This window comes from Mytilus edulis, chromosome 3 (genome assembly GCF_963676685.1).
Source record: "Mytilus edulis chromosome 3, xbMytEdul2.2, whole genome shotgun sequence".
NCBI classification, from domain to species: Eukaryota; Metazoa; Mollusca; class Bivalvia; order Mytilida; family Mytilidae; genus Mytilus; species Mytilus edulis.
In genome coordinates, this window is record NC_092346.1 from 59,036,581 (window position 1) to 59,059,196 (window position 22,616).

Sequence of the window (22,616 nt, forward strand, 5' to 3'; positions counted from 1 at the left end):
AAATTCCCTATTTAATCAAAGTTTAACCGGCAGCTTATTGATTATTTTAAAGTTCATATAAGGTAGCCCTCTGGGCTAGTAAAGGAATTTAGTTAGTGTCAAACTCTTATGATATATATATTAACATGCACCAAGAAAAAAAAATTATGTTAAAATTTGGTTATAATAGAAAATTGGAATTCTGATCAATGCTAATAAATAACTTCATTAAAATATGATGAAAACAATGATTTATTTTTTCCCAATTCTCACATTTGATGACACATTTTTCCCCAATTGCCTAGAGCCCAGGCCCCATTTCAAAATAGGTAGGAAAATCACTGCAGTTAAATAACTTGAATTACTTCTACACAAAAATGTAACCAGAAACATAATATATAACTATGCAAAAGTTTTCAAAGACATTATATATAATTTCCATAAAACATAGACGTACAAATCCTGATACAAATGCAACAACATATCATTGAGTTGCTACTAGTTACTTCCCTTAAAATTACATAATCAAAAAGTAATAGTGTTCAGGGATCTCCATGGATGAAAATTGAACCATGGAGGAAATTTGACCCTCACAAACCGTGCGTACGCCGTACAGTGAAACGTGATCGAAAGTATACCATCCCTCCACATAAGGATTGGTGGACATGCTAACTCATTGCTTATTTAAATTATATTTATTTGAATTTTCATTGTAAATAGAAGTATAACTTCAAAGGCCAAGCCTTCATGCCCCCCACTTTAGTCGAGAATGACCAAAAGCTGTCATGAAGGTCCACATGAAGTTTTCTTGCTATTTTGGTAATTGTTATGGGGGTTAAAAATCATGTAGAGCTTATTTTTCACGGACACTTAATTCAGAAGTCATGAACCCATATCGCATTACCGGTATGGCTGATTTTCAGCAACAACAAAACGATTTGTACGGGTTATGTAAAATGTTAAAGAGATTTGTAAAGCAAACGTTGACAAATGAAAAGGTTTTTAATGATTTTATCCATGTTATCTAGCAAATTGATGCATCTTTCGAGTCTGAATAGAAACCGGAAATGCGGATGTATCAATTTGATTGTAAACTACGAAATGAATTCGGAATTACGATACGACATTTCTTTACAGGAAATGAAAGTTTTTATTTTTTAACTTTTAAAGATATTCTATATTATCGTTCCAATACAGCAGTACTCGAGTTATTTGCGATGAAATAATCATAACTGTTTTACGTCTTATTATGTACATCTCAAAAAAGGGTGATGTCGATTGCGTAAGTCAAAATAAAAGCACGTGTTCGACATTTTAAACTGTTTTCTTTGTAACTGAGATTATTAATTTATTTATTCAATCTAAATTATCATAGAATTTGCGGAAACTTAGTTCGGCAAATGAATCGTTTATCTTCAGATTGTATTCTCCTGTCTGGTTTGTTGATTTACCTGTACAAGCTCAGGTACAAGTGATTAGCGATGTTAATCCGGATATCCCTCAGGTGTTAGAACTGTATTGGATTATAATATAAAAAAAGGCCTGAGGGTTAAGCAATTACATGCATTTGATTATAATTGCTAAAAAAAATGGCGTCGGGCTACTAAAACGATGACAGTTTTGAACGATGGCGGAAGACAATTTAACGATGGCGCAGGTCATTTGACGATGGCGCAAGACATTTGAACAATGGCGCAGGTCATTTGACGATGGCGCAAGACATTTGAACGATGGCGGGGCGCCATTGTTAAACAGGCCATGGAGATCCCTGAGTGTTGATGACACTGTTTCCTCCAGAAAAACACATCTAAATCTTGCTTTTTCAACTTTACCAAGGGGAGACAATAAAAGCAGTAACAAGTTTAAAAACAAAAAGTTGATACTGATCAACAATCTACAGCTAGTCATCTCTAGATTATTAAGATCAACTGTTCTTATGAACATTGATATTTTACAATATAGTGCTTAAACCAAGTTCATTTGAAGTAATATACAATTTAATTATCTCCCCTGAATTGAGCATATCAATTTTTCAGAAAAATTACTTCCCCTTATCAGATTCTTTTGTTGGGACAATAAAATCTGTAAAATGGGTTGTTATGTGGTATATAAGGCTTTAATATTGTTAAATATTTTAAGTTTAAACATATATATGAAAAATCACTTTTAATTAAGATATTGAAAATTACCTTTGATTTTTGATCTTTTTTGTTTCTAGTAACTGGAACTGTTCCACCTTGATGTCAGACCAGCTATGTAGAGCAGTCATTGTTGTTGTGTTTAGTAATAGCAATTCATGCTGTAAAATATTTATTATTATAAGAACCAGTTATACAGTAGAAAAGTACTCAATTTCCATACTTACCTTTGCCTAGAACAACCATTGATTGTGATTTGCATAAAAATTAACTATTTACTTTTGAGATAGCATAATTAATAACATGTTATTATATGCAATCCTATAATCATTCAGAAGCCAACACAAATAAGCAAAATTCACTCCCTCTTTTTTTGTGATTGAATTACAATGTATTTATTTTTTTTGGTAGGCATTTTCAAAAGATTTTATAGAAGTTTTCACAGGTAAATTTTTCGAATCCTTGAATTTCACTAAATTGCTTTATTGTATTATACACTTACGTTTTCGGTCAAGACAAATAGATGTTTCCCATCAGATGATACCCTGCCTTCTACTACACCAGCATCTGTCAACAGAGTACGCATTACAAAGTTAATTTTCTCCATAAATATGATGAAATGTAGAAGATCAGATTGAAACTCAGCAAGGTTGGTCTCCAAAAATTGAAGCTATATTGAATTAATCCATAAAGAAGATAAAGAATAAATGCAATACAAGTATCTTCATACAAAAGAATTCACAACAGATAAAACAGTCTTTTTTTGTAAAAATTTGACTCCAGAAGCTGGTAACATGCCATGAACAAATACAATCTTTAGGTAAATTAGCAGTGTATTTTTGTGTTATAAGAAGCATATAATAGATGTCATTGAATTTGATTTTCCTGTGGAAACGACAAGACATCATCGCGGCTTTGAAAAAGTCAGTAATTGCATTCTTTAAGATTATCTGGCAACAGAATGCATATTTCATTATTTTACGGATTACATATTTTTCAAGTTTTGTGAATGGATAACAATACAGTTCTGCTACATAAAAGGGAATATAAATTCTCAGCCGGGAATGTCACAATTTATACCCTGTCTGAGACCTGAATAACATAATATATACATGGACTAAAAATTTGTTTAACCAGCAACAAAATGCTGACTCTGGTGAGTTCATTTGCAGCATCCAACTATTTTTCCTTTAAAAGCAAAGTGCATCAAAAAAGATACCAAGGATTATTCTTCCCAAAATGCTTTCATTTAACACAAAATTAGAATGGTCGGAAATCTGTTTTTGACTTCCATTCTTTTTTAATTTTAGTTATAATAAAGTGACTGACCATTGAAAACATAACTAGGGATCTCATCTTCTAAAACAAGCTGTCCATCTTCTATCACCCATACTCCTATTGCAATATCACCACATCCCTGAAATAACAAGATGTATCAAATGCACTTAAATACTCTACACATATGTGCTTTAATCAATGATTCCATAGTCTTTTTTTAACAATTATTTATGATTGCAATTATACTAATAGATACTAGGATGATCCTTTAAATATATATATTATACGCATAATGATACATCTAAATAAAAATTAAAAGATTAAGGAACTGTCAAACATTTTAAAAGTTGGTGATGTAAGTTCAAGGAGTTTTGCACCTGAACAAATTCTTGTGTACATGAACATCATGGTGTTGTCTTTTTTTTGGTGTTTTTTGTTCTTTTTGAAAGCATAACATACATTTAACTTTTTCATTTTATAAATTTTGTGGTTCATCAAAATCATCAGTTGAATACAAAAAACAAAAAGATCTGTTGATTTTTGTAAGGTTTCAAATCACAGCTTACAAACAAACAATATTTCACTGAAATTTAAGTATTGAAGCTTTTTCACAGTAATCCAGTATTTCAATTAAGAAAAAATCATTTATTCTATTTCAACAAAAGCTTATTTACCAAAGTAACAATTTTATCATCAAAACAAACAACATCACTGACACCCTCTGTATGGAAATGATCGGCTCTTGTATGTATCAACTTTTCCTTCAACGAAGCTGCAATCTTTCCTTCATCTGCAAAGAAAAAAACATTATTACTGATATTGCACTGTAACTCTGTATAAGGTTGTATCTATGGAATAACTTTAATATTAAATACCTTATATCAATAAAATCTTGAAAAACAACCCTTTGTATGCTTAGCATGACCTAAGAAATTTTAGCCATGCTAAGATGAATATGAAATTAATGAGATAAAGTATAGTTTGTAATGAAACTTAGCTGTGATAAAGAACAGAAATACTGTTTTGTGGTTGTGCTGATTTCATGAAGGAGTTTGTCTTATTAAATTTAATATTCATCAGCCTGATTTTAAATAAAATTGTTATCTATTTATGCAATCTCAATTTAATGTCAAATTGATCTACTTTGTACTCAACAGACAAACTAATTCAGATTATTGTATGCCATCTAACAAAACAACAATCATGTCATTCTACTATGACGCATTGTTCTGGATTAAATCTTATCAGTCTTTGCTCTAACTCATTTATGTTTTGCACATTTTCAGAGAAGCCTCACATTCTAATTTCCAGAAAAGGAGCAAAAAGTTAGGCAAACTAGATAAATGCATTATGCATATATTAACCTCTAGCCATTGCTATATATGAGCAACATCACAAAACAAAAGTGTCAGTTAGCTACATCTTCATGCATGAAAACGGCAAAATTTCCAACATTTGATACCACAAGACCACTAAGAAAAGAGATATGATTAACAATTATGTTATATGTAAAGATAACTATGATGATAATGTATTAATAAAAGTCAAACCTGCAGAAAATAAATCTTGTGTAATACCAGTTAGAACCAACATCTGTCCATTACCTGCCAGAACCACCAAATCTGTAGTATCTAAAAATGTATTAATTTGAAAATTACATTTAACCAAAAGCTTTTTACTCAGTGTTAACAACAATGGAACAAATTGCCTAACAAATGACTAATATATGGATAGATTAATAAGATGAACATTGCAAACATAAATTTGAATTTTTATTTCAGAAAATAATATTTGAATATAGAAGGTAGAGAAATTCACAGTATAGGGATTTCTAAAATTGTTGTTTCTTTATTCATATATATCATAAATACAATAGACCTTCTATATTTATGGTTCTTACCATCTGATTTTGTACTGAACAGAATTCTTTTGAAAGTTTTCAAACTGCATCCTTCAGGAACAACTTTCTGCAATTAATACAGCATACCTATCTTTAACATTGTAATAAATTGGGAAGGAAAAATTCATTGATATCATATTTACAAAACACTTTTATCAATAATAAATATGCAAATCCCCCTTTATGGTCACTTCTTAGAAAATTGGATTTTTAATTTTACAAACATTTCAAATTAAGTATGAAGGAAGAATATCATAAATGTGCTGGTATAAAAATGTTATGAGCATGTAATTCATTGGTTTTTGTTGGTTGTTCTGTGTCATGTGTTTTTTGTTTGTTTGTTTGTAATAAATCAGGTGTTTGTTATTTTCCATAGACTTTTCAAAGTACTTACAAATGAGAAGAGAATATCTCCAGTGTCAGTATCTAAAAGTGAAAGTTTTCCTGTACTGTCTCCGACCATTAACATAGAACCATCAGAACTCCATTCTATACAATCAATAACACCATCTACAATGCAGAAAAAACCTTTATTTATCAATTCAAAAATTATTATGTGCATTTATTATTGGGATTTGGACATAACAGACTAAAACATGGGAATAATTTTTGCAATTGAAGGGGAAAATGCATACAAATAAGTGTCAAATTTCAGAATACTTATTAAGTTATGCAGCAAAACCAAACTGAAATTTTGTAAGTTATGCTATTTATTTAGTTCTTTCTTAAATTTGAAATTTGATTTTGTTTACTTCAAGATTATCTTTTAATACAATCACTCTGTTCTCAAGAACTTCACCATTGATTTATTCTTGTAGATATTTTGACATACCATCAACATGAAACACATAAAATATATGTAGTTAAGTGACACTAACAACTTTATGGGTTAACTTGACCTGTGACCAAACCTACGACCTTTTGCACTCAATGGCAGCAAGCTAACATGTAACTGCCAAGGCTGTCATATATAAAACTGAATAACAATTTACAACAAGAAGTAATTGTAACAGGATGCTGTTACGAAGTCTCCCAAACAAAGCTCCCATAACTCGCCATTCATATGTTCATTTGATTTGATTTTTTGTCCCAAGAATATATATGGCTTACGATATATATGGCTTCCACCATTTACAAGTATTCAAACAGGAGGGGGTGGTGGTGACCCCCCAGGGAAGTTACCTACATTTCATTTGATTTGTTTTATTGTCCCCTACAAGAATATATATGGTTTTAGGGTGGGGATCTGGACCGTTTACAAGATAATAGCACATTCTCAAATTGAACAGGGTGGGGCGACCCCCAGGAACTTCCCTTTAATTTCATTTCATTTGTTTTATTGTCCCCTACAAGAATATATATGGTTTAGGGGTGGGGATGTTGACCGTTCACAAGTTTTCAAACAAGAGGGGGTGGGGTGACCCCCTCCAGACTTCCCTTTTATTTCATTTCATTTGTTTTATTGTCCCCTACAAGAATATATATGGTTTAGGGGTGGGGATCTGGACCGCTTAAAAGATAATAGTACATTCTCAAATTGAATGGGGTGGGGGTGACCCCCAGGAACTTCCATTTAATTTCATGTGATTTGTTTTATTGTCCCATACAAGAATATGTATGGTTTAGGGGTGGGGATGTTGACCGTTTACAAGTTTTCAAACAAGAGGGGGTGGGGTGACCCCCTAGGGACTTCCCTCTTATTTCATTTCATTTGTTTTATTGTCCCCTACAAGAATATATATGGTTTAGGGGTGGGGATGTTGACCGTTTACAAGTTTTCAAACAAGAGGGGGTGGGGTGACCCCCCAGGGACTTCCCTTTAACTTCATTTCATTTGTTTTATTGTCCCCTACAAGAATATATATGGTTTAGGGGTGGGGATCTGGACCATTTACAAGATAATAGCACATTATGAAATTGAACGGGGTGGGGATGACCCCCGGGGACCTCCCTTTAATTGCATTTGATTTGTTTTATTGTCCCAATCAGGAATATATATGGTTTAGGGGTGGAGATCTGGATGGGTTACAAGATATAGGGTGCTATAAACAGTTTCGTACTAAAAACTAGGGGTATTTCCCCAGTGAGATTTACATACTGATGGAATTCCCTGCTATTTATATACCACTAAATGAAAAAGTTGATTGTTTTTTATGTTCAATGTGAAAAACATATATTGAAGTTCAATTAAAATGCCACTTTTGTCAAGATTTAAAAAAAAAAAAATGTTTTTGTGACTTCCTACTATATGGGAGGCAACTCCATAAACAGCTGATTTTCACCTGTTGCAAAAAGCACTTTGATTTGTCAGGTAAGATAGCTCCTTTCGGAGCAGGCGAACGTAGGCTGAAACTACATTTCTTAAATCAGCCGGATAAGCTCTTCGAAATGCATATTATAAGAAATCTCAAATATATGCACAGGTTACTGATCCGTGTGTCCAAAGGTGGTCTGTTTTTAAGGTTTTTTAGTGGGAAAATGCCTAATTTCCAGCTGATAACTTGTACCAATTTGCATGTTTAAACAAGAGATGTTGGATTTTTTTTTATTTATTCAGAAAGTTCATAGAATTATCTTTCCATTGATGTATAGATATCTATATAACTATGAATATCTGACTTCTGCATGATGGGTCCACTATTACATGCCCTGTTACAGAATGACGTCACGTAAAAAACTGTTGATTGCACCCATAAGCATATTCTCAAATTGAAGGGGGTGGGGATGAACTCCCAGGGACTCCCCCTATATTTCATGTGATTTGTTTTATTGTCCTATAATCATTTCTGAAGACTGCATGTATCTACCACTTACAGTTTTCAAGTTATATTCATTTGAAATTTTTAGAAAATAAAATCCCATAGGGTTCTATAGTAAAACCTCCCCTTCTTTCTACCCCCCAAAATAGCCCTTAATAGACCCCAATGCACAAACGAAAGATTGATGGCTCACCTAGACATATTAGTCTACCATTTTACGAAATCCTAAGTCAATCTGACAAGCGGTTTTGGAGAAACGCTGCGGACAAGTTCATTTTTTAAAGTGGCGGAAGAGGAAGAGGAAGAGGAAGAGGAAGAGGAAGAGGAAGAAGAATAATAAAAATAATAAGAACTGACCAAAAACAATAAGTCTCCAAACTTTGTTTGGGAGACTTAATAATATATTGAACCCCAGTATCATCCTAATGCATCTCTGTAAAAATATAAATAACAATGTATGAAACATGATTATCATTTTGTCATTATTCAAAATGACAAGATAAAGAAATCAATTTGATGGGAATAGGAATACAAATTCTTTTGATTTTTTTTGGTTAAATTACCAACCCAATCCAATTGATGCAATCCGCTGACAGTCTTTAAACAAAGCTAGATGTTCTTGAACAGCTATACATGCCAATTCACCAAGAACAGTTACTGTGGTACAAGGTATCAACTGGTCCTATAACAACAATTAGAAGATATAACCTGATACCAATTTACCAAGAAACAGTGAATTTAGTACAAGGTATCAACTGGTCCTGAAACAACAATTAGAAAATATATTGATATACCAATTTACCAAGATATCTCTTAGTAACTGAATTTGACAATGTATGGAATGTTTTTGAAAAACTGTTATTGAATACCAGCTAATGTCTTTTTTGTTGTTGTTACAATTACTTATGACTACTTAATTATAATCTTTTTTAAAGAAAATATTATTGTCATGTTATGTACTTGATCGGTGTTGATGGCTGTTACGAAAGAAATATGTGTCGTAAATTTTCAATTTTTTTTTCAACATAATTATGTGATATTTAAAATATTGATAGGGATGTAACTGGATAATCCTTTTGTGTTTTGTTTTTGTTTTTTGTTTTCCTTCTTTATTTTTTTTTTATTTCTTTATCTTTTCAATGGAAAATGTAAAATATTTCCAATTAAGATTTATTTATAAAAATGACATTGTATTTATCTTACATGTGTTATATTGTATGTATATCATGTATATGTTGTAATTGTTGGAAATAAAAAAATCAAAAGTTAAAAAAAAAAGATATCTCTTAGTATAAGGTATCAACTTATAAATGTGATACCAATTCATCCCAAAAAATCACTGATAATTATTGTGCTTGATCATGTGTCATAAGTTTTATCGAATAAGTTGGGGTTGCGACAGGTATGTTTGTGAAATCCTCACAAAAATGTTGGGTTCACCAGGTTGATATGGAAATACTTCCTTCACACTGCTGATGCAACTTATCCTGAAACATTAATATACATTTATAACTATAGTCAAGAACAATCAATGTGGTACATCATTTCTATTGATCCTGTGACCACAAAGAACATTTTATGTTTTAGGTAACTTACTTTTTGTCTTGGGCATACCTGATACAGGTAATCAGGAATGCATTTTATGCATAAAGAAACAAAGCTTATTCTATTATATATGTATTATCATTACTGGGTGCTGATGGAATCCTATTTGTTATCTTTCAAATTCAATATGTTCAATGGGGGAAATTAATAACATCATCTTAACTTGTTTTGATCAGCAGTTCAAATTTTAAATGTCTGATTGGGGTACATGTATATCATTAATATTGGTCAGGTATACATATCCTCAAGATTAACATAATTCTTTCAGATTTTGAAACTACAATGTTAGAGTGGGGCACTCATATTCGCCGGGGACACAATTTTGCCGTTTTATGATTTTGAGGTGTAAAAGCTTCAAAGGATGGCAGAAATGGAAGAAATATGGCGGTAATTTATATTTTTATAACAAATATGATTATTTTTTTAAACTGAGGCAAAATTGCAGCACTTACCACAAAAGACTGAAAAACGGACAACGATTTCGGCCAATTTCCTGTCAGAATGAAAAACACGATTTCAAAGAAGTATTTCTTAGTTATTTTTTTGCACTAATTGCCCTTAATTTCAGTTCTTAAAACCTTTGAAAGGTCTGCTATTCATCTATAATGATATTGATTTGATAAATATTGTTAAAGCTGCAGTTATTTGGTTTCAAATAGATGTGTAAAAACGGCGAATATGTGTCCCCCTTGGACAAAACATCAAGAAATTTCAAACACCTTTTAATCTAACTTTTCAGGTAATTATTTTCAAACAAACACGTTTTCAAGCTTAGGAATATTTTGCATTTGAAGTTATCTTCATATAGAAATATCAGTTTACTTCAAAAACATATAGACCTCAACATAAACTGTAGAAAACATGGAAAGATATGGCGAAAATGAGTACCCCACTCTACACATCATGGATACAAAATTTTATAAAAGTGTTTCATTGTACCTTATCACTAGATGATATTGTAGCTAAGGTTTCCACTTGATACAATGCAATGCCAGATTCTTGTCTTGGTCCAAAATTAATGGTTTCCTCACCATTAAAATCTGTGGCTATCAAGTCCCACGGCATTATTAATGATCTGCAAGTACAAAAAAATTGTAAAAATAAAGTTTTTTCAGGTAATATTAAGCAGTTTTCAGGTTTTTAATCAGTTTGTGATTACTGGTGTGAATATGGGACAACTCAGCTTGAAGACAACTTAGAAACACAGACAATCTATAAAGACGGCTCAGGCCGTCTTTGTAAAAGTCACTGTAAACAAAGTGATTTACAACCTAGACAATTTATCAAAAGTGAATTTGGACTATTCAAATGATTATAAATAAAGTTATATTTTTACATTTTTCGTCAAACTTAATTGTATATTATACATGTAGTATTATTTCTGCTTTGTGAGATAATTAAGACTAATTTTGAAAGATACATAATTTTCACACAATAAAAGTACAATTTAAGTTGAGGAATTTGATTGTTGTGTCTTATATGCAAGGTCCTAGTATAACAATATGGAAGATGTAATTATTCAAAAGGTAGACATACCCGTAGCCAGAACCCCCCCCTGTCCGAACCCCCCCCCCCCCCTTGAAATCAAATAAGCACTGTTAAAGTCAACATTCAAATTGTGACTGTTAAAGTCGAGTTCATGAGTCCAACGAACCCCCTCCTTGGAAATTCCTGGCTACAGGCCTGGTAGATAGCTCTATACATGTACATTTATTGAGTAAAAATGACTTATACACATGCATGTCAAAGTTATAGTCTTTATTATCAATAAAAGCAGTATTACATCATATAAAATAGAGTTCTCTGGTAATATCTACCAATTCTTAGGTTCCTATGGATTTTTTGAAGTTTGCAGGAAATCAATGTATTCTTCAAAACAGGCATCAAAGATCTCCCAATAAACTTATTCTGAGTTGACTTTCCTATTTAACTTATTATTGGTAAAACCTCTCTTCAGAAACAGTCCTAGTTTTCTTTAACTTAGGAGACACTCAATAAATCAATTATATAGTCAAATCTCTCCTTTTATTATTTCCCAGAGTTGAGTTGTTGTTTGACTTATTGATAGTCAGATACATTTTACATGTAGACATTCAGAGTTGTCTTCTTTTTTTTTTAGGATAATCATAGTTTAGACAACAAGCACTGACAAGCCATACATTCTATGGACGTCATGGCAGTATGGCCATCGTGTCCTGCATCAATTTTGTACAATACGAGGCAACTCTCATTTTACATAAATGATAATGCCTTGTAATAGATTTTCCTCCCCTTATTACTCAATGCGGGTTTTAGTTAGCATGTGGTTTAAGTAGAGCATGTTCCAGCCACATTTTATCTTGTATTTGACTTTTCTTTCTTTATCATTTATCAAACACTTTTAGTTGTCCCTTCAATACACCTTATCGCTAATTCCGGCTGACCCGGCCGCTTGAACTTTTGACGTCAACAACAATCACTTTTCCATTGTGGCATCAGATATTTTGTTTTATGACGTCAAAATTTTACGGGGACCTGTGCGATATCCAGTAATGGCGGACAAATAGCAATAAGGTGTATGTATGAACGTGAATGTGAGCGAATCCAGGTGTGTTGATAAGTCGTTATCCTAAGGCAATTTTTTTCTTATTTTTTCTGTAGACTTAGCTTTCATTTTTTATTACCGTGCATTGTCAAGCTTGGTTACTCATAATTGTTTCTTAGTAACTCAGTGTACGATGCTGTCCCATACTGAACCTTCTGACCTTGTTTGTTAACAATCAAATTTCAATGGCGTCAAAATCCTGTGATGTCAATTCGTTCTACCCAATCAAATTGCTCTACTGTCAATTAGGGGATTTTTCAGCCTACGGCAATTACGTTATTTCTTTGTGGGATATTGCTTTAAAATAGTTTGCAATACTTTTGGGTTTTATTTAATAGGAAACCTCATTTTTTGCCATCCCTTTCGACATCAATGGAATTTTGTATGAATATTTACCTACAGTCATGATGGTCAGAATATCGATCTTTTTAAAATGAATAAAAAAAAAATTCTATGAAAAATAATGTAAATTGTTTTTTATTAACCTTCTCTATATTCCTGTACAAAATTATGGAGGGTTACTGCTCACAAGGAAGCTATTAAGCCAAGAGTTGCATATGGTGAAGTTGAAATCATCCCTTCGTAAATTTTACGGACGCCATCACGAGTTGGTTGACCGTTATGGAATAACCGTTTCACAAATGATATCGGATATGTTCCTTACGTCGTAACTACAATCCCCTTCCCTTTCATAAATGTGACCTACCGAATTAGTCTATTTACCGGATTTGTAATCACATAAGCAACACGACGGGTGCCACATGTGGAGCAGGATCTGCTTACCCTTCCGGAGCACCTGAGATCACCCCTAGTTTTTGGTGGGGTTCTTGTTGTTTATTCTTTAGTTTTCTATGTTGTGTCATGTGTACTATTGTTTTTCTGTTTGTCTTTTTCATTTTTAGCCATGGCGTTGTCAGTTTGTTTTAGAATTATGAGTTTGACTGTCCCTTTGGTATCTTTCGTCCCTCTTTTATGGCATGGACATCGTTTTTTCATATAGTTTTCCTTTCATTTTGGTTGGGCTTTTTTCGCGGGGAAAATCGCGAAAGACATAAGGAGCATGTCATTTTAAAATTCCTAAAAATACGATTTGCTTGACCTGTATTGCCTGCCACAAGACTGATGACGCTGAATGGAATGTACTTAAAGCAATGGAGGCCGGAAGTGGGATTTTGTGAAGTTCTAGAATGTTTTTAGACATTCGGAAGTCAGGATTGAAACAGGCATTAGAAAATTGGCATTTTTTAGCAATAATTGAGAACAACAATGAAAACTTATCTTTAAAAATGTTTTTTTTTTCAAAAGTGCAGAAAAAACGTATTCTGCACTGTTTTTCTACGCGTAGTTTCCCATGTTTGCTAAGTTCAGTGACGTCAATGCGTAGTTTCCCAGTGTGTTAAGTTCAAACACAAATACCTAACGAACTGACAAGATGACCGATTTTAGACTACCGTAGGAAACATGTTTTGGGGTAGTCCAAATTATGACGTCTGGCAAGGCTATTTTAATTTTAATGCACAGATATGAAACAGAAAGTAATTCATACAAATTGTTTAAAATTGAGTTACCTTCCAAATGTTTGAACAGGAAATTCAAATGATTTATCAAATTATTTTTTTTAATTCATTCACAAAACTGCAAAAGTTTGACATCTTCTTATCGGTGGGACTCGAAAAATGGTAGTTCCCTTAATATCTATAAAACGTTTTTTTTTGCATGATTTATTTGGTTGGATTACTGTAACTCATAATTTACGATTATATACCTCTGACACAACGTATTCTGTATTCTTCAACTTCAAAGATTGCGCCAATTAATCTGGTGCCTGTAAAATTTGATAAGTAGAAACAGTAACAATCTGAGCCGGGAATGAGTAGATTAATCCGGATTTCCTCTAGATTTATCCAATCAACTACGAATAAAAGATGGCTGCGCCCTTGAAACAAACATGGACTGTAAAGAATCATCTATTTTTAATGCAAAAACATTTAAAGCGCATAGGACAGTTGTGTCATGAGGTGCAGAAAAGTTCATGGGGAAATGAAGAATCAGTTCGTAATGTAAAATTTGATGTGGGAAATAGGTAAATTACTAATTAGATTGCAACGTCTTGCATAATGCTAAATAATTCACTCTCAAATAATGGACAACCCCCTAAAATAAATCAAAAATAATTAATACTTTCCATTTAATTTTATATAATATTTTAATATGAGGCAGGCATTACTTGTGAAAGGGGACAGAGTCTGTATGATTTTTTTTTTTTAATTCAAACATGTTAAGAAAAGAAACAGAAAGTGGGCCAACGAGCGGGTTTTGTGTGGCATTTTTAACGGTAACTTTTCCTAGATGCAGAGTGCCGAGAGTTTTGATGCAATACGTAGCGGTTATTTGACATAGATTGTTTTATCGCTTTCCGGCAATCATTCTGCTCATTGTTAATCTTTAAAAAGTATTACTTTACTTTTTAAATATTCTGTTTCTTTGATATTTAAGCATCTGCACGTTTATCTATATATGTTCTTATACATAACAGACACAGTTTTATCACTTTATTTTTATTCTTGGTATAGATATAGGAAGGCATTACTTGTGAAAGGGGACAGAGTCTGTATGATTTTTTTTTTTTAATTCAAACATGTTAAGAAAAGAAACAGAAAGTGGGCCAACGAGCGGGTTTTGTGTGGCATTTTTAACGGTAACTTTTCCTAGATGCAGAGTGCCGAGAGTTTTGATGCAATAGGTAGCGGTTATTTGACATAGATTGTTTTATCGCTTTCCGGCAATCATTCTGCTCATTGTTAATCTTTAAAAAGTATTACTTTACTTTTTAAATATTCTGTTTCTTTGATATTTAAGCATCTGCACGTTTATCTATATATGTTCTTATACATAACAGACACAGTTTTATCACTTTATTTTTATTCTTGGTATAGATATAGGAAGATGTGGTGTGAGTGCCAATGAGACAACTCTCCATCCAAATAACATATAAAAGTAAACCTTGGTTTATTTTTGCTATAAGTACTTATTCCAGGGATGGGGTAATCGTAATCTGTAATCGTAATCGATTGTAATTGATTACATTTTTTCAAGTTATCGACAGTAATCTGTAATCGAAGACATTTTCGATTACATGTAATCGTAATTTAATCGATTACAGCAAAAATTTGGATGTAATCATCGATTACTTTTCGATTACATTTCGATTACTTTAGTAAAATAGTATGATGAAAAATAACCTATTTCAGAGGAAAATATGTATGTTATCACTTTGTAGTACAGATAAAATATTATGCATCAACAATAATTGCGAGTTATTAAAGCAACTGCCTTATTTGCATCTATTGTCTCAAGCTGCATTATGAGCAACCAGATCCCCTACAGGGCTTCCAAAACGGTCATATATTCTGGTCATTTGTATAATGTCCGGTAAAAGTCCGGCTGGGCAAAGCATGAAACGGTCATATACTTTTTATTTTTCAAGGCTTTTTCGGTCATTTTTACATAATTCACGATCTTTTTGACCCAACCTTTTGCCTTTAACATCAACACGTTTCCGGTCATAAATGTGACATGATGATTAATTACTATCAAAACAACACCCACTTCAATACTTTCTAATTTTAATCAAGGCTAATTAGTAGTTGGACAGCTGAAATCTACCTGTTCAGGTGACAGGTGAACTATGATCAGTACCGGACATCGTATAAATTGATCGGTTTAATCACAAATATTTTCTTACATTTCAGCGGTTTGTATCTAATTGATTTCGTTCTAAAGATTAAAATTATTAGAAATTAGTTTATCAAAATGATTTGATGAAAAATTTTAAGGTTTTAGATAAAAAATCGTCAGAACTATGTCGTATGAACTAGAACACGTGTGCGCATGTGCACAGGTGGGAAATTTAATAATGCATCCTACATTTCTTCAAAAATGCTAAAATAATCAATGATACCTGTATCTAACGTTCAATTCAAGTATTTTGTTGAAAAAATAACATGGAAAGAGCTTCTTCTCTCAGTCGTGCTTTGTAAAAATACACGGATTTTACGTATCCGTTTATGGTCCATGTTTTACCATTGTCAAGTCAACATCCGGTTGAAAACGAAAGTAGTTTTTGACAATGTCATTTTGCACAAATAAAAAGTCTATGGCAGATATGAGCACGCTGATGTGCACACTTTGAATGATGCACTGCCAATTTAATAGTAACATCCTAACATCAAATTCATATCAAAGTAAAGTTTAAAATCGTTTTTTTTTTAATGTAATGTCAATCATTGGAATGGCCATCTGATTACCATAATTGCCTTTTGTGACTGAGTCTTAAGGGATTAAAATCGGGATCAGATATGAAATGTCCGGCTGGCTCAAATATTTTTTGGAAGCCCTGATCCCCTACCTAAATTTACTTTATATATCTAGCTTTTGAAACAAATGGATGTATGTGCTTGTCAATAATTCAAGAGCTTTAATATTAAAATAAGAAAATAGATTTGAAATAATAAAATAGATCTTAAATAGGAAATGTGTCTGTCTTTCTTTAAGTTCTGTACTACATTTTTAAAAGTAGTAAGCGTTATTTGTATTATTTTTCCTTAAAACATCATTTTCAATCCGTGTTGAAATTAAAAACTTAGATTAGATAAACAGTTGATTTCTTAAATGTTATGATATACATGTATATAAATTAAATTAAAAAAGAACAAAACATACTTTTAACAATGAACCAATGGCAATGCATTGCAATTCTTTTTTTGAAATAGATACATGTATCCCTTTGACACTATAAATATATTTTGTATATAATTTGATTGGAGAAGTTAACAAATCTTAACAACATTCTTGCCTTTACTAATTAGATGATCAAAGTCTTCTAATTAATAACAAACATATTTTGTTTTTATTTCAATTATCTTATGTCTAATTAAGAAGGAAATTTAGCCCCAGGTTATAAATTGTACTCCAGTAGCAGTTAAATAATCTGTAATTAGGGTGGTTATCCAAACTAAAGGTTTAAATCATGCATGTCATTATAAAAATAAATTTTGATCTTAAAAATTAGCTGAACTTAAATTAATTATTCTACTTTTTTTTTTATATTTCCTTAAACATTATAATTAACTGTGCTAAAATATAATTGTTTTATAGAGTAAAAACAAAAAAGCAACCGTAAGTCAGTAAGAAAGCAAATTTTTTGAAAAACAATAAGTTATGAATAAGTGATTGTTGAAATGCGATGACATCTTTCATTTATGTTGAAAGTCAAAATTTCAAGATTTTTTGAATATTTCTAATCTTCATAAAGAGATTTGATCTAAAAAAAGAGCTATTAACTTATAATTTAGAAACAATGTTTTAAATGATGCATTTGGTAAAGTTCTTAATTTCCACTATACAAATGTTGAGCAATATAATTGTGTTTTACTCATGTTATTTTTTTGTTGAAATGTTGAAGCATGTAATTGACAGTAATCGAAAAGTAATGTAATTATTTTTGATAAAGTAATCGATTGTAATCGATTACATACTAAAATTTGAGTAATTGATTATTAATCGATTGCACAAAAATCCTTCATGTAATCGATTATTAATCGATTACATTTGTCAGTAATCATGCCCATCCCTGACTTATTCATGATTCACGCTGTATGCCCATGAAATTTTGTTTTGAAAGTAGAAATCTAATTTATAGAAGCTTAGGATGATGTGTGAAAAAACGGGGAATTTTACAACTATTAATTCGTTTTAAAATGGTCATCAAAAACACCGCTCGGACAAAATTGAAATTTATTTGGATGAGAATACGGATATAATAAGGGGGGAAAGCACAATACAAGCAGTCGTTGAAAATCATACAGAAAATAGTTGGTTTGTATGGAATGTAAAAAAGTGGTTATTTAGCCGAATAACTTTTCCTGTGTTCCATGTGTAAACAGTCTCTGAAATTCATTGGTGGTCTGTACAGAGTAAATTAAATATAGTTTTGGAAATAATTTGAAATACAGTGCCAGCTTTGTAATCGTATAAACCACGTCTACTCAGGACGGACAGCAACATCGGAATGAAGCATTAGAAAGTTAACGAAGGCAGAGAAATACATGGGCACTTGATTTGGCAGAAATAAAATAACAAAATTCAGGTTCCGTTACAGTCTGAATAAAGCCAGCCACGAGTATCCATTTGCGTCTACAAACGCAAGGTGATAGTTGGGGCTGGCTGTAGTCAGACCGGTTCCGTGTTCCCTGATTCCTTTATAATTTTTTTCTCGAAATTTACATGCAAACGGCTGACTTTTTATTATTCAAACGGCAAGAGACTGTAAAAAAGCTAGATCTTGAAATCATTTAGATTTTATATTCGTGTTAATTTACACTTGCATGGGTATTTGGTGTTTTTTTTTTAAAGTTTTGAGTTGGAAATAATGTACATGTACAAGTTGGGAGACAAAACGACTGAAAGAAAATTAACAAAGTTACTTTTTAGGGCTCGGAGGGCCATATTACTCGCATACTAGGCGTCGGAAAAGGCCCGGAAAGTTTCTCTTTTAAAATTAGTTTTTAGAACAAGTATACAAGTATATATATACATGTATAGCGTCAGTTAAAGTTTTCCCGACCATCATCGCGGATGCCCTGCCTCTATTGAAAAACCTACCTATTGTATTTATTGTTAACTTGTTCTTGTCCTGAACATGCATGAAATATTTTCCACTGGACGTTAACCAACCAATAATCAAAGCAATAAATCCTACAATTTACACCCCGGACGTCACTTGGAACTTTAGTTGTTAAAATTTAAATCATTGCATCTAATTTTTTCAAAAAATTCAACAAAGTTTAAACGAAGAACGTGAGGAAGACCAAAATTGAACAGTTACGCAAAACTAAATATCTACGTTACCGCTTGCTCATTTTGGAAGTGGGGTAACATGAGACTTTATTTGTAAAAGTACAAGTACAAATAAAAAAAAAATATTTGTGTACATGTACATGTTATTTGTACAAAAGTTGGCTGATAGAATGATAAATGGAGATATGTGACATGCAATTTATAATATAGCGACACCTGGGCATTAATTAACTGACATCAACACCTTGAAGACATCAAGAAAATCGTGACCAATGCTAATTGGAATAGTATCTTTACACTTCTTATTTGTAGTTTTAGTAAACGTTGGAAAATTTTGAGTATGTGTAGTAAAAATATGCATTGTCACCAAATTACTTATATCTAGCATGTACTATCATCATATTGTTTTACATTTGTCCGTTCGACCGTTAATCTCACACTTAGTATATATGGCTAATTATTTAGGACTACAGTAGTTTTGCTTCAGCTTTAAAACTATGTACCTGGTGTTACTACTCATATCATAGGTACGCATATCGTCTGGAGTTTCTTTTTTGTTTCATGACAGGTTGCTGGATTAGGCATTTTGATAAAATACAAAGGCACACAGAGTACAGACTCCGGCTTACATCTGATACAGGTTGAATTTCAAGCTGGAACTTTTAAATTTCGCAGTTGTTTTACTTATATAAAGAATGCATATATGATCTCAAGATTTGTTATATAAATAATTTTTCACAAATGACAGAATGTTGAAATTTGTGAAATTTTGCATACAGTTTGCTAACCCGAATAATTCAGTCCAGCCCCGTAATCGATCTCTCCTACTTACTTAATGTAGTAAGCGGAATATAACGACTGAATTATTCGGGTTAACAGTTTGCAAGGTTTGTCCGACTTGATGAGCAAACAAGTAACACATTTACACCACGCAGAGTACACTATACTACATGTAGTGTATGTACCAAGTCAAGAATATGACAGCTGTTTATCATTCTTTTGATGTTTTTCAGCTTTTGATTTTGTCATTTGATAAGGTTTTTTTTTTCGTTTTTAATTTTTCTTGGAGTTTTGTTATTTTATTTTTTGGAATGTGTATTTTATCATGATCATTATTTTTCCTCATAATTTTCACAAATAACAGAATGTTTAATCTTTTTTGACTGGTGCATCAAATGTGTCTTTTATAAACAACTGTTTTCAAAATTGTATTGTATCGTCCCGAACATGCATGAACTATTTGCCACTGAACGTTAAACAACCATAAAACCCAGCAATTAAAAAACTGTTAAATGAATCAAATTTTTTAAAATACTATATTTCTGCATCACGGGATGCAGTGATGATACCACCATTGTCTAATATGATGAAGTTAACAATCAGTGATTCAGATGAATCTCACGTGAAATGTTTCATTTAACTTTCACGTAAACTTAACAAAAATCTGAAGGTATTTTTTATGGTTTTAATCAAAAACTCATTGAGATCCCGACACATATTTTTTTCTCCATTTCTCTGAGAAGGAATAACGTTATATTCCGTACACCATAACGTCACACGTTTTTGGTCAAATTCTAGGCCTATCGATCAACTTTGAAGCCATTTATTTCAAAAACAAGGATGGTGACATATGAGTTTCTATACGTGTATGGATTCACTATGCAATCCTTATATTATGTTAGTTTTTTGTTTTTCTCCGTATATAAGAAAATAGCCATCCATTCGAAAATCTAAAAAGGTAAGTCGAAAAAAAGACATTTCCCTTATATACCTAGGTAAATTTCTCGCCAAAATTGACGTTTTCCTATGAAAATTACTAAAAAAACAAAAATGGTGACCTCCATTTTTTATTACATATTCCGATGTAACTTGATTAAAAGTACATGTATGCCAAAAATTTTGGAAATCGGGAGATATGCCATTCGGTATCGTGTTACCTTAAATGTAAACAAGGGAACACTGTCATCAGGTATTAATGTTTTTTTTTCATATCAAACAATTATTAAAAATGAATTGGTATTAAGTTCCTTCCTATATTTTACTACTTTCTGATTGAATTTTCCTTGGAGTTCAGTATTTTTGTGATTTTACTTTTTACTAGACTGACTAATATATATTTTATTCAAAGTCTCATGCAAACAAGACCAGAAAAAGGAAGTAGATTTCTGCGCAGATGCGGGGATTTAAAAAAGTCTGAAAAAAAAGTTAATGATTTTGAGTTCATTAGTAGAATGAAAATTTGTAAAATTTTCCCTAAATTTTTAAATTTTTTTTTTTTAAATAGGTGAAACGTATGTTGCAAGCAGTAATGGAAATAATCGAACTACATGTACATGGAATTTTTATTCAGGCGTCTGAATATCAGCCACTTGCCAAATTGTTCGCCATTTCAGAATCCAATGCATCCTGGGTAATATTTTCAAAAGTGTACATCAAAACGTCATGATTGGTTAAAAATGTCATCAATAATGGAAAATCAACTAATGACATGACATTATTTTCCTTTTGGGGTACGGAACAATGAATTATACCCATGGTTCTTAAGATTCTGAAATGGGCAATTCAATAGGCCCTTCACAGTTAGATTGACCATATTGGATAGGGGGTAGATATTCATATTAAAGGAGGTAAAAATGGTATGAACAATACTGTAAAACATCATTAAAACAGAGATAATCTAATGCATGGGAAACATGCATTGGATTATCCATACTTTCATACCATTTCCACCTCTTTCTAAAAAATCTGCCCCCTATTCAATATGGCCAAACTAATAGTGAAGGGGCCTATTTAAAAGTTCAATTTTATTTTGTTAGTTACAAATTAGGTGACCACCAAATGAAACCCTAGCAGACAAAACTTTAAACTTAATTTGAAAGAAGTATTATCAAAGTTCTTATCTTGGCCTTTACAACAACAACAAATATTTGTTATATGCTTTTATATGCCTTTATTGGGAAAGTATAAATATAAGACAGCAGTAGCAATTTTTTTTCAGACCAATAGAAATCAGTACTGGTCAATTTGCTAGGTTTGCCGATGGATCAGCTGTTGCTAAGGTATGTAATTTGACCGTTTAACTACCAATGCCTATACTCGTGTGTCCATACATTTGTATTTAGCTTAGAAAGGTATAAAACACAACTTTCCATATAGAATTTAAAAACAAAAATGGTGTTGTGAAAAACTACTTACATAATTTTTTAATCGTTATTCATCTGTTGTGCCCTTACATAGCTATGAAAGATCTTAAATACAGCTCCAAATATCGAATTTGAAAAAAAAATAGTTTGTGTAAAGCTACTGACATTATTTTTGAATGGTTAAAAATATATAAAAAATGATGTTGTCAAACCAGATTTGTGAGTACTCAACCTTGTTCCTAATTTGTTGTTCAGTAAAAAACAAGAGATGTTGATGATGATGTTTCATTATTATGTCCAGTGGCAAATCAAATTTTCAAGGTCATAATTTCTTGATAAACAGTACTACTTACTATATATATAGCATAAGAA

At 31.9% G+C, this 22,616-nt stretch overlaps 2 protein-coding genes across 4 annotated transcripts in view; one reads left to right on the forward strand and one right to left on the reverse strand.

Moving 5' to 3' along the window:
• LOC139514408 (kinetochore-associated protein 1-like) overlaps positions 1-14,099 on the reverse strand; it is a 65,605-nt gene extending 51,506 nt beyond the window's left edge. For both annotated transcript variants that reach the window (XM_071303598.1, XM_071303597.1), the window contains exons 1-10: positions 14,009-14,099; positions 10,599-10,734; positions 8,622-8,736; positions 5,690-5,805; positions 5,296-5,362; positions 4,946-5,026; positions 4,070-4,185; positions 3,447-3,534; positions 2,620-2,684; positions 2,169-2,278 (exon numbers count right to left, since the gene is read on the reverse strand). In XM_071303598.1, coding sequence (XP_071159699.1) covers positions 2,169-2,278; positions 2,620-2,684; positions 3,447-3,534; positions 4,070-4,185; positions 4,946-5,026; positions 5,296-5,362; positions 5,690-5,805; positions 8,622-8,736; positions 10,599-10,724 — 884 coding nt within the window. In that variant the 5' untranslated portion in view covers positions 10,725-10,734; positions 14,009-14,099. The remainder of the gene's footprint in view (positions 1-2,168; positions 2,279-2,619; positions 2,685-3,446; positions 3,535-4,069; positions 4,186-4,945; positions 5,027-5,295; positions 5,363-5,689; positions 5,806-8,621; positions 8,737-10,598; positions 10,735-14,008) is intronic.
• Positions 14,100-14,132: 33 nt separating this feature from the next.
• The window catches only part of LOC139514411 (polyribonucleotide nucleotidyltransferase 1, mitochondrial-like), a 50,114-nt gene continuing 41,630 nt past the window's right edge, over positions 14,133-22,616 (forward strand). The window contains exons 1-2 of one of the 2 annotated variants that reach the window (XM_071303614.1): positions 14,133-14,326; positions 22,100-22,160. In XM_071303614.1, the coding sequence (XP_071159715.1) occupies positions 14,169-14,326; positions 22,100-22,160 (219 nt within the window). In that variant the 5' untranslated portion in view covers positions 14,133-14,168. The remainder of the gene's footprint in view (positions 14,327-22,099; positions 22,161-22,616) is intronic. The other variant, XM_071303613.1, reaches the window with a different exon arrangement.